At 35.6% G+C, this 12,465-nt stretch overlaps 1 protein-coding gene and 1 pseudogene across 1 annotated transcript; both read right to left on the bottom strand.

The window, feature by feature from the left end:
• Window positions 1-1,970: 1,970 nt before the first annotated feature.
• Window positions 1,971-11,997, bottom strand: C1H6orf58 (chromosome 1 C6orf58 homolog). Its single transcript, XM_048425518.2, has 6 exons — window positions 11,697-11,997; window positions 8,225-8,311; window positions 6,716-6,900; window positions 5,740-5,840; window positions 3,252-3,490; window positions 1,971-2,086 (listed from the first exon to the last, which is right to left on the bottom strand). Exons 1-6 carry the CDS (start codon window positions 11,995-11,997, stop codon window positions 1,971-1,973), a joined length of 1,029 nt encoding a protein of 342 aa, XP_048281475.2.
• LOC125394363 (large ribosomal subunit protein uL15 pseudogene) lies at window positions 9,647-10,198 on the bottom strand (annotated as a pseudogene).
• Window positions 11,998-12,465: the final 468 nt, after the last annotated feature.

Below are 12,465 nucleotides of genomic sequence, written 5' to 3'. Positions count from 1 at the left end.
TTTATGCCACATCAACTGTAGAAAAGAAGAAGAAAAGACCCCAGAGCACCGCCATATGGAAGAAATAACATCTGTCATGTCCTCTGGAGTAGCAAAATGACCTGAGCAAGAGAAAATATACCTCACTAAATTCAAAATGTTAGAACCGCCTTATCTCATACCAACTGGCACCAAGGCAACCCATCTGAGCAAGGTCTCTAAATGGCTAGCCAGATACCAAAATATTAGGACCTAGAGGACAAATATCACCTTTGTTTTGTGTGGGTGGAGGTAATCACAGAAAATCAAATACTGTTCCCTCCATTAACATACCACCTAGAAAGCCAATGCCATGTGAGGGAAAGGCAAGAGGGTCTCCACAGTTAAAACAAGAATCATCAATAGCCTCTGAGAACCAGTTAGTTCCCTACAGTTCCAAACACCAGTTCAGTTTGTGACATACAGCCACGTCTCCTCTTCCTATATAGTCATGACTGTCCATGGAGAACCTATAAACCTTGCATCCATGACTAAGGGGAAACAGCTTTATTCCATGGACTGGGTAACCAGAATGTATATCGGATTCAAATGACCATGCTACTGCAGCTTAAAGTGACCAAAATGTCAGGAGTTGGGTTGGTGGAGGGAAAGGATTTTTTTTTTTTGTCTTACAGGAAGTCAGAGTCATGACAAGCATTTGTGGGAAAGAGACAGGCACGTTAGACAACAGGCAGAAAATCTAAAGATTTGGTTTGCAGCTTATATGTGTCTCTTTATCATTCTCTTCACATACCTGTTTGTTTAAACCTCCTGGGTCCTATTCTTGCATTTTATTCTTGATGGAATCATTAGTTTTTCTGAACATCCATTCTTGTGTTCTTGTTATAGTTTGAATCTGAATTTTTTCGACAGGCTTGTGTATCTGATTTGTACATGTAATTTGTAGCTGGTGATATTTCAAAGACATGTGGCCCAGATGGCTCAGTTCAGTCACTCAGTTTAGAGACAGACCTTTATTAGTTGGAACTTTGTCTTGCTTCTGTCCTGTAATCTTTGGTTCCTGCTCTTTCCTGAACTTTAGAAATATCAGACACCTATTCCTGTGGCTTGAGATGCCATGACCTCCCCCAATATATTGGACTATGTCCTCTGAAAATGTGAGCCAAAATAAATCCTTTACTTTACTATATCATGATTATCTTATATATTATATATAATATAATGCTTCTCTTATGTATTTTGTTATAGTTTTCTTTGCTGTAACCAATATAGAACACTGATGCTGAGAAGTAGATCTGTTGTTTTGAGAAACATGGTGATATAGTTCATCAACCATTGACTCTTATTTACAAGCAGACTCAGGAAAGGTCTGCTGCAGTGAGGCAGAGAAGCCCATTGAAAATTATGAAATCCATCCAGTAAATCTCTCTCTAAAAAGGGTACAACAATGAGAAACTTGACCCTGAAGGATTCTTTACAAATGTTGGTCAATGATGGGAACTCTAACAAATAATTATAAACTTAAGGCTAACAAATCATAAATCAAACCTGATAAGTCAGTGAATTCTGTTTGGAGTTAAGTTTTTCAAGATTTAAATATTTAAGTTGGATGTCGAAATTTGATATTTTGGGTTTTGGTTAAATATCAGTAGTATATATTATTCTTCCTTTTGTAAAATCTATATAATATAAAGAAATATCACAGCAGTCAGACATACTTAAAATCACTTTAATGATTCTTTGTGATTTGGTTGTCATTGATCAGAATCTTTATATCATAAGATTAAGTACTGAATAATTTAAAATTCAAGAGATATTATTCAAAATTGATTTAAATTTAATTCTAGGAATATATGGAAGGAAATCCTGGACAAATGAACATTAAGCAAAAAATCCCAAATCATAAACCTACATGATTGTGATCAAAGTCATTATTCTTAGTTGCTTGTGGCCAAAGATAGTTGTTCACTGTTCACCAAAAATGTTATGTTTTATGTAGATGTTGTTTTATGTAGATATTCCAGCAACTTTTCAAGAACTTTTAGAAATTGTTCCCTTGCAAATTTTGAACTCATGAGAATTTTCCAGGCAGTCAAAGAGAATGATCCTAGAAAAGATAAGATGAGCGCATGTCAACTTCTGAAAACATTTCTTAGCTTCAATAGGCAATAATTATTGGTCAAATTTATTTTAGTTGCTTTCTATCAATTAACAATAAAATCATCAGTTCATGATGAAAATTTAATTTCACTGATAGTATTATCATTTTACAATTTCTGACCTGAGAGGTTTGCGTTATGCTTTATAAGTGGTGGGATCCTAAATGATATGGAAAAGTATACACAGCAGAATCTTGTATTGTCAATCATGACTTTCAACAACTTTCATAATCATACTAAATTCATTAAATAAAATACTGACTGTCTATGAGAAAATGAGATAGTTCTAACACCAATCATCCAAATAGTATCCACCAACTGAAGATCAGCCTGCTGTTCATTGTGTGAAGGAAAGCTACCCACTGACTGACAGTATTATACTACAACCAAAGATGAGGTGAGAAGAGGCATCAGTTACACTGGGGCACTAACATATTTGATGGATTTGATAGCCTAATGTGAAAGTTTTCTACAAATTTGAAAATAATTTACTCACAACTAATTTATTTCATTTATAATCTAAGGACTCAAAAAATTTTAATAAAATAATAACATATATGATTTATTAATCTCAAAATCCCAGGTCACAACTGTAAAATGGATAGCATGGAAATCTTTAAACACTTAGTGATGAAACCTGTTTTTCACTATGGTTTGCCATTCTGGAGCAAAGGTCTTCTTTTTTGACTAGTAGTCCTGGATTATAAGCATCCAAGAATCAGGTGGACAGTGATTTCATTAATGATGGCAACTTTTCTTTTGCAATTCATATTTTTTTCTTTAGACTTAAGAGTAAAGTAGAAAAATATATTAAAAAAGAAGCTTTCATTAATGAAATAGTAATTGTATGTGAGTTTTATATTTATATTTCACTTGATATTATAGATATTAAGGTTCAAAGTGACCTCCAAATGAAGGGACACGTTATAAATAAACTAATTGTGATTGTTCAATGGTCTTACCATCTACCAAGAGTAATTACTGCTAAGAAAATAGAAACTCATACATTTTTAATGTATGCTGGCTGAATGCGTTTCTACTTAAATTAGTTTATGTACTCTTCCAATTTATACAGTCCTGATTTTTTTATGGTATCCTTTAAAAATTTTTTACCTGTAAGTCTATCAGTAGCACCAAGAACTGTGAGTGACAGCAGAACTATGTTCTGAGTAGTAGTGAAATCAGCAATAAAAGGGGCTATGTCAGTATCAAGAAGAATACGTGGTGGCAGGCCGCTCTGAAAGTCATGCGTTCGAATCAGGGTTGCAGGATAGTAGGCTGCAGCTAAGTATTCTACAGCAACAGCCCAGTTTTTCTCAAATTTTGATTCTTGATCAGAATAATAGGCATATCTAAAAGACAGAAAAAATATCAATTATTATTTATTTCCTCAGAATTTAAATCTCACTTTGTGGAAACCATCCAGTACCTAGAAATAAAATTCAAATATTATTTTTAAAGGAAGTTCAATAGTACCATGAGTTTGTTATGTCTTTCAGGAATTGTGTAGCTAGCTAAATAAAATTTTGATAAGTCTGTGAAGGGTTATCCGATTAGTAGCCTCTTCTTACTATTTTATTTTCCATTTATGTCATTTCCTAGGCACATTGTACTTGAAAATCATATAATAAACATGTTAAGAACATGTTTAAATAAGATAATCTGTCTATGTAACTACAAATGCGAACAAGGCCTGGTGTCACATGTTTGTACTTCACACCTGGAATATGAATCAGGAAGATCACAGGCCCAAGTTCTTTCTCAGCTGCCAGTCTGGGACACATGATATCTCTCCTCCCTTTTTTTAACCAATAAAATAAACAGAAAAAGAAAAAAAATTGTACTTGTTAGTGTTTGTTAACCTTGAGTTGGAAGACGGGTGTGCCAAAAGTTATTTCTGCTATTGAGATGTTTAGCTTGTATATGATTTATATTTGGGGGGGAGAAAAAGAAAGAAAGCTTTTAAGGAGAGTAAAATAAGAGACATAAGGAATGTTCTAGAAAGGGTGACAAAAATGTTATTCATTGTGTTTTAGGTAGTGGTTTGACAGTGCTTGCCATTGTCAATGTTCATTCAACTGAATAAATACCTAAATCAGTATGGACTGGTACATGTCCACTGTACCTTAGTTCATAAAATCAACACATGAATATTGATTCTAAAATATCAGTTCCTAAAGTAAACCTTGCCTGGATAGGAACACAAGTATCTTTTTCCTTAAAATTGGGGAAAAAAAACCAAACTAACAACAACAACAAAAAAACCACAAAAACCAGAAGCAGCTAACTTTGAGACTCCAGTAGCTGGGTCTTGATTTTACTTTCAAACTGAGGACTGAAAAATGTCTCTTCTCTAGGAAAGCTGAGCTCAAGTGGAGGATAAAGTATTGGCCAATGACTGTCAAAAGTTAAACAGTTGTTAAGCTGGTAAGATGGAGGATTTCCTCAGAAGCATGTTCACTATACAAGACCTCAAAAATACTCTTGTTTTCTAAATGCTGGTCTTTAAATTTAATAGACAATCAAGTTATTCAGATATGGTGGGGAAGCCTCTGAGGTCTAAGAGCTACCAGAACAGAGAATCAAGGAGAAAACCAACCAAAATGGATAACAGTGGCACAAAGTGGCGTTCAACTGATCACGAACTCTCCAAAAACTAAAAATTTGGGGAAAATGACCAAGATTTTGAAATTTCTTCCCATGTTTCTGTACTTCCCTAAATTCTCAGACAATGAGGATAAAGTAATAAAGGATATGCATTTGTAAAGCATCTCAAACATTTTCACCTACTCTACACCCATCCTCAGTTGACCAGAACATGAGCCCTCACAGGCAAAGCACACCAAGAAAGGTAAAGAAATGAAATGATTTGGTGAATCCAGTCTGAGGACAGAATTACTCCTTTGGTCTGAGCATCGGTAGAGGCAAAAGAACTCCCTAGTGGATGGCCTCTCTGCTTCTCTGATCTTTAACATTCACCCCTATATCTGACTCTAGGCTTTTATTATTAACACCAACAAGAATTCATGCTACAAATTTTCTCCACTTCCTTAAATATATTCTAAATTTGCCCTTTACCACCATAATCACCAGTGATCACATTAGTTTTGTTTTATTAAGATTAAAAATCATGATTATTCTAAAAGAAAATGAAAAAAATGAATAAGACCACACTGGTTAATTTTAGTTAACTTGACACAAACCTGGACATGCCTGGGAAGAGGGAATTTCAACTCATGAATTGTGTCCATCAGACTGGCCTGTGGCTGTGACTGTGAAGCATTTTCATGATTGCTAATCAATGCAAGCAGACCCAATCCACTGTAGGCAATACCATCCCTAAGCAGGTAGCCCTGAGCTTTACAAGAAGCTTAGCTGAATGAAGCAGTATTCTTTCCTGGTTTCTGCTCTGGTTCCTGCCTCCATATTCTTGCTGAAGCTCCTTTCCTAACTTATCTTGATGATGAACTATAACTTATAAGCTGGAACAAACCATTTCTTCCCCAAGTTGTTTTTGGTCATGGTTTTTATTCAAAGCAAAGGGAAAAAAATCAAACTAAAACAGAGACAAAAACAACAGCAACAACAAAAAGTTTCTTACCTGTCTTCAAAGACACTGATAGGATACCCCAAGGAGGAGGTATGAGCAGCCCATAAGTTCTTCAAAAGACCCTCAAAGTCGCTAGAAGGCAACTGCATGTACTAAAGCATAGAAGAGAAAGTGTTATATCCTCAGAGTCTACCAGGTTCAGAGATAAGAGCAATAGTCAGCCTGAACTGACAATGCTGTTACTAAATGCCACTCCTTAGTGCTGAACAGCAAAGGAGACATTATCTAGTGCTTTTCAGTAAAGCATGTCATCTAGTTGAAGTGAACTTCAAATATCGGCAAAACGTCAATGTTTTACACTTGGTAGAACATTGTCATTTTTCTGTCAACATCATTAAAATTCTCATAAAATTTTCAAAGTGAGCAGAAAAAGTTTGAAAATTAAATTGAATCATATCTAAAGCAATGAATTAACCATCCAAAGAATATATATTTATATTTGAATAAATATTTAAATCACTAACATTCAGTGAATTAGAAGCAACTCTTCTATACTTGACCTCTGCATTTTATTTTGGTATTCAAATGGCAAGTTAAGAACAACACATTGCTGTTTAGTTCTCCCTATATATGACGTTATTAATTCAGTCAATAATTGATAAAGTGGTCTAAAACAACCTTATAATCCTGCTTCTTAAACTATTTCACAAATGACCTAAACTCCCAATTACTCACATGTCTATAGTCTATATACTCTCTTAAAATTTCCTGCATGCTAGCCATTTGTAGTATGTCTTTATATTCAGTGATAACGATGAATTTTGTGTTAATACTGTATGAGAACACTGGGTTTCTGAGGCATGCACTGTACTTCTACATCACTTATGAGAAAAATATCTATTTGCAATTTACATTTTAATATATTCAGGAAAGTATAGAGTTCATAAAAGCAATATTTCACAAAAGACTTTCACAAAAAGCATTGTTTCCGCCTGTCTGAGGAGTGTGGTATAAAACTTAAAAGAACCTCAAAAAAGGCGATCCATGAGTCCATTGTGTCACCAAGGAGCTCTTTGCAGTCAGAAACACTGTAACAAAACTTCGACTGATCCTGGGATGGTGGTAAAATCGTAAATTGGTCTGAGGTTATCCCTAGTATGCCAGAATCAACAGCAGCAAGGAAAGGTAGTACACTCAAAAAATAATTTGCATCTGTGAAAACAGAAGACTGGTTAGCCCCACACCACAGTCAGGGACAAATTTCAGAGCACATTTTGAGAAAGCATAAGTCACTAAGGAAAAGTCACAGACCTCAAATGATGATAAAAATTATCAACTAAAAATAGTGAGGAAAATCTACTTACATTTTAGTAGTTCTATAATTGTGAGTGTATGTGCAACCACTAAAGTGTCATATTACAATATTTTTAAGAAAAGTAATTCTAATGGATCACATAACAATCCTATTTAGCATCATTAAATAAATGAGGAGAAAAATTTCCAAATTGATCACAGAATAGTACGAAAAGTACTATTGATTTGATTTTAATGTTTTATGTTTTATAAAATAATAATAATGTTTTATAAAATTAAGAGTACATTGTTGATTTTAATGTTTTATAAAATAATCAAGCATTATTATAGATTCAGAAAATATATATTTGATGATTCACAACTTCGTTCAAATCTTACATATCCTTTTCACTGACTCTTTTTATCCTGGATTTTCTAAAACAGGAAATGTATCTCACAGCCTGACGAGTTTCTCAGAGCTGCAAAAGTTGCAGCTACAGAGGAGAAAGCCCAGCAGATTTCAGCATTTTAATTTAGTTAGGTAACTAGCTTGTACTCATTCTTAATACTCCACATTACTAAACCAATCAGACATCTAGAGCTCTTGACAAATCTACTTATGAGTTTTGAAAAGAATGACTCAAGTTAGCATGAAGGAAATACCCAATGGTTCATACTCTTTATGAATCATTCCAAAAAAAGTAATATTTAATGCACTGCCATTTCTAATCATTGGAAAGTATTCTAATAAAAATTTTTATGAAAATTAATTTCAATGCAAAATACACTGTGAAAGAATTAGATATTCAAGTTAATTTTGGTATTGCATACATGACTATAGCTTTGCTATAGACTGGCCAAACAAAGTATATTATTACTCTAACAAGTTTATGAGTTTCAGTATTTAGTACTTTCTTTTTCTGAGAAAAAAAGGAAAAGCAATACTATCTTGGTCTCTCTTTTCAAAGACTCCGTGTTCCTCTGGGAGCCTGTCATGTTACTGACAGTGCTGATTCCTAGAGGTCATGACTTTTGCAGTTCCTTGATTTAATCCTCCTCTAAAACGTCTTAATATGTCCTTAAAAGTTCATATTTGGCTGTTCAATTCTGCCACACGTCATTAAGGCCACTGGTATATGATGAAGTAGATTCATCTTGAAAAAGAGGCAGAACTGTTTCAGTTTTGTCTCTGTCTATATGATTTGGGTTTAAATGTCCAATTTTACTATTGAAGTGAACCTACCAGCCCACCAACTGTCAACAGACACACACAGAGGATTTGCAGGTTCATAGCCACAGTCTGTCTCACCAGTGGGATCAGCTAGTCTACCTATAAAATAGAGAATGCACAGTTGTATTTGTTTATTATACACATTTAAAATGGTTAAATATATGCATTTAATTGATAGATACAAAATTTTCCACTTTAATTATATTTTATTTATCATCATTTTTATATTCTGTTTCTCATCTCTCAACCAAATTATTTTCTGTTTTTCTGCAATATCAAACTTTTGACTTTAATTTATAAGCTGTGTGTGTGTATGTGTGTGTAGTTTTACTTACATAGCTTCACATTTTACTGCCTTCTCTAGCTCCAAATAAAAATTATGAAAGCAACAGTCACTCACAGAAAAGGAGGTGAGTTAAAAGTCAAACCAAACCTTTGATCTACACTTTCTAAATTACATGACCACGTATGCATCAGTTTGTATCATACTGCAAAGTGGAAATAACAATATTCAGTATCCATGAGATTTCTACATAAGTTAAGAGAAGCTATCAGAAGTATTTTACATATTGACTATCCATTACATAAACATCAGAGCATCAGAAAATAATCTTTCTTTTTCTCCAAAGCTGTTACCACTTCTCATCTCCTTTCTTCTTTTCCCTTCTATTTTCTGTCTTGCTGAGCAATGAGTAAGCAGTGTAGGTTGGACTTCAGGCACAAATCTCTTCATGTACTTCTGTCAGCCAGAAAGAACTATATTTTTTATGATTGAATGTATTGTTCTCAAATATCTCTCATGTATATACACTGAAAAGAGCTTTGTTTCCAAGAAAGAGCAACCATTGGCACGACTCACCATTATCAGGGAGCCACACATTTATAATTTCATGCTTATGATCAGGCAGTTGGAATTAGATCAATATAACCTGACATCTCTCCTTTTTTTAATGAATATCCCCTTGTGTGTTCATAAGAACAGGATGAGATATGTAGTTAGCAGTGTGGTAGTAACCATTTTGAAAATACTCAGCAAATTAGAGGAAAGATGTGTCTTTTTGGTTGGTCTCTATGCCTATGTGTCATTGAAGTGTCTGGTAGGAACAATCAATTCACAGAGGAAGGATTTGTGGACAAGGACAAATGGTAATGAAGAAACGATGATTATGAGATTTAAAAGTAAACAAAAAATCAACTTTCAAAGAGACATGTGGTTCAAATTAGTTAGGGTTACTAATTTGGTTTTGAAATACTATAATTTAAGACAACTTAAGAGAAAAAGATTTGCCTTATTTATACTGAATCACTGTCCATTGATGGAAGCTAAGGTAGGAGCTCAAATTGGGCTGGAATCTGGAGGCAGAGGTTGATGCAGAGACCATGGAGCAGTCTGCTTACTGTGTTACGCCTTATGGCTTGCTCACCTGATTTCTTTTTTTTTTTTTTTCACTTGGAAAATGTTAGCATTTAATTGTCCTCCCTGAATGGCTTCAAGCCACCAGAACACAGGCACCTCCAACACCCTTTATCTTCTCTTCAGCTCTTCTGCTGAAAAATTTGGCTTTCACGATGACAGGCTGCTTAGGGAGCTTTCCCTTGCCCAGAACTTTGTAGTAGCCTGATCGCATGACGTCAATGATGGGAGCAACTCCAGTCTTGTTCTTGGCTGCGTTAACCCGGGTCTGCTCACTGACCAGCGTCCACAGTTTATCCAGGTTGACAGTCGGGCAGAAGAAACTCTGGTTCCTCTTTAAGTGGTAATGCCTCATACCAACTTTCCCGAAGTAACCTGGATGATATTTGTCGAAATTGATCCTATGATGATGCATGCCTCCAGCGTTCCCGCTTCCTCCTGGATGCTTGCGATGTTTACCGATGCGGCCATGGCCGTGGCTCACGTGGCCCCGGAGTTTCCGGGTCTTCCTCAGTCTGGATGGCATGGCGGTGGCAGAAAGGAAAGAGGGAGGAACTCGCGAAGTATCGCGAGGTAGCCCTCACCTGATTTCTTATAGAATCCAGAACCATCAGCTCAGGGATGAGTTCACCCACAGTGAATTGGTCCCACTCACATTAATCACTAAACAAGAAAAGGACCCAAAGGCTTGCCCACAGGTTGATCTTATGGAAGCATTTTCTCAACTGACATTCCCTCCTCTCAAATGTCTCTAGTCTGCTACAAACCACAACACTCTACAGTAATTACTCAGCCATCTTTTCATGAGGAGACTCATCAGGGCCAAGGGCTTAGCTGGATGTTTAAACCAATATATAAGGCATATTGGAATGTCTTGTGAATAAAGTTGCTGTTTCCTGCTGTGAGATTTCTCACCGTAGCTATTCCCTTTTTGTTGCACTTTTGGGAATTAATTCCCACTGCTCAGCACTGTTTGATCATTTACTGGGCACTATCTTCCTATGCTTTGGGGATTTACCGATTATATTCCCCTAGCTATGAGTGAAAACAGTTTCCTTTGCTACTCTCTCCTTTGGAAACATAGAAATCTGCCTTACTGCAATTATCTTTATTGACATGCACTTGGTCAGCATTTAGAGTCCAGGCAAAAGCATTCTTCCATTTAAGATATACCCAAATATCCAAGACAGAGAATTACTACATGCTAAAGACTTTAATTCATAGCTGTTCACATAGATTAAAAAAGAGTAAGCATGCCTTCATATTTTCCTCAATTATGGATAAGAAAATTGATGACCTAAAACTAACCTTGCTTTAAAAGATTCCTAACTCCTCACCTCACCTTCACCTCAGTTTACTTATGACTTTAATTCAGGAAATTTAGTACTTGTGTCTTACCTTCAGGAAAATTAATTAGCCATCCATTCACAACCCAGAGAGAGGCAAACCTCCACTGGTGCCTCTGATAAACATCAAATTTTAGAGCTTGCTAACACTGAAGCTTACTAGCATTTGACAAAATGCTAATGGAGCAAGGGCCATAAACTTCCCTTGTCTGTTTATATGTGTCTCCTGGTTACCTATATTTGCAAGGTTTGTGAGTCTTTGCAGCTGGGTAAGAACAAAGATAGTTAACAAAAGCAGGAACAGATGGAAAAGCATCCAAGAAATTAGCAGAGATAGGAAAAAGAAAAAGAATACAGCAGAGCATTGGAACTGAAATTTGGATTGAGACAGAGACTTGGGGCTAAGAAATTATCGACAGTTAGAACAGAAGAATTAGAATGGACTATAGGGAAGAGAGAAGAATAAAGAGACATACTGAGGAAAAATTGCCTGTGAGGTGATAGTTTTTCCTCAGATGCCCTTAGTTATTTTCCTTTGCCTGTTGTAGTGCCTTAGCTGTATCATGAAGGAGTCTGTAGGGCTGGTACCCAGAAAGACCCCGCTTCTAGTCTGTGTCAAGTTGACATAAAACTAGACAGCGGTGAAAGATATGGGGAGAATCCCATTTTCCTCCTCATACCTTGGGAATATATTGGTATATAGGGAAATACAGCTCTTTCTTACCTGATCTATATTGCCATCCAAACTGCAGAGGCAATCCCCAGAAAAGATTCTGTTCATTTTCTGGACCATAGCTTGCAAAATATGTAGCCGTCTGATTCAGTAAAATTCTATACAACCCCATTCTATCAGTGAATACCCATGGGTTAATGATGTGCTTTCCATCCTCCAACCTGTAATCACTTAACTGTTCAGGGCTCTCTTCCCAGAAAGGAGGATATAGATCTGAGATATTAGAATCCTCTGCTACAGCAGCAGAAATGCAGCCAACCAGTACCCAGACAAAGGAAGCCAGGACAGCCATGGTGCCAAGCTGGGAACTAAGAGCATGCCCAGTGTTTTATAGAAGGAAGGAGGAACCCAGGATATTTTCTTATTCATGCTTTATAAGCATGCTGCCCTTTTTACAAGTAAAGTGTTTATAGAGAGGAAATGGGCACCTTAACAATTAGTATTAAAGATAATGGAATGTTGTCATCAGTACATTATATTAGAACCTAAACGTAGGATAAGGCTTGTTGGATATTGAATAATGCTATTTGTCAATAAAAAAATTCTTCTAAAACTTTTCCAGTCTACATTGTAATTACAAATTACATTATCAGTGACATTAGAATACTTCCCTCTCATAAAAAATGTGTTAACATAGTTCATAGAAAATATTGAATAATTGAATGTGAAACTATTGATATTTATATTTTGTTTTTGTTTGATTTTCAAGACAGGGTTTCTCTGTGTAGCTGTCCTGGCTGTTCTGGATCTTGCTTTTCTC

Source organism: Myodes glareolus, chromosome 1 (genome assembly GCF_982192425.1).
Source record: "Myodes glareolus chromosome 1, mMyoGla1.1, whole genome shotgun sequence".
Classification (NCBI taxonomy): domain Eukaryota; kingdom Metazoa; phylum Chordata; class Mammalia; order Rodentia; family Cricetidae; genus Myodes; species Myodes glareolus.
This window is presented reverse-complemented; position numbering and strand designations above follow the sequence as displayed.

Bases quoted from the DNA above. Each gene is read 5' to 3' on its own strand.
- C1H6orf58 (XM_048425518.2), bottom strand. From the start codon at position 11,997: ATGGCTGTCCTGGCTTCCTTTGTCTGGGTACTGGTTGGCTGCATTTCT. The intron at 8,312-11,696 runs GTAAGAAAGAGC...TCTATTTTATAG, and splicing joins TGGATGGCAATATAGATCAG to GTAGACTAGCTGATCCCACT. The intron at 5,841-6,715 runs GTTCTTTTAAGT...TCTATGCTTTAG, and splicing joins CATGGATCGCCTTTTTTGAG to TACATGCAGTTGCCTTCTAG.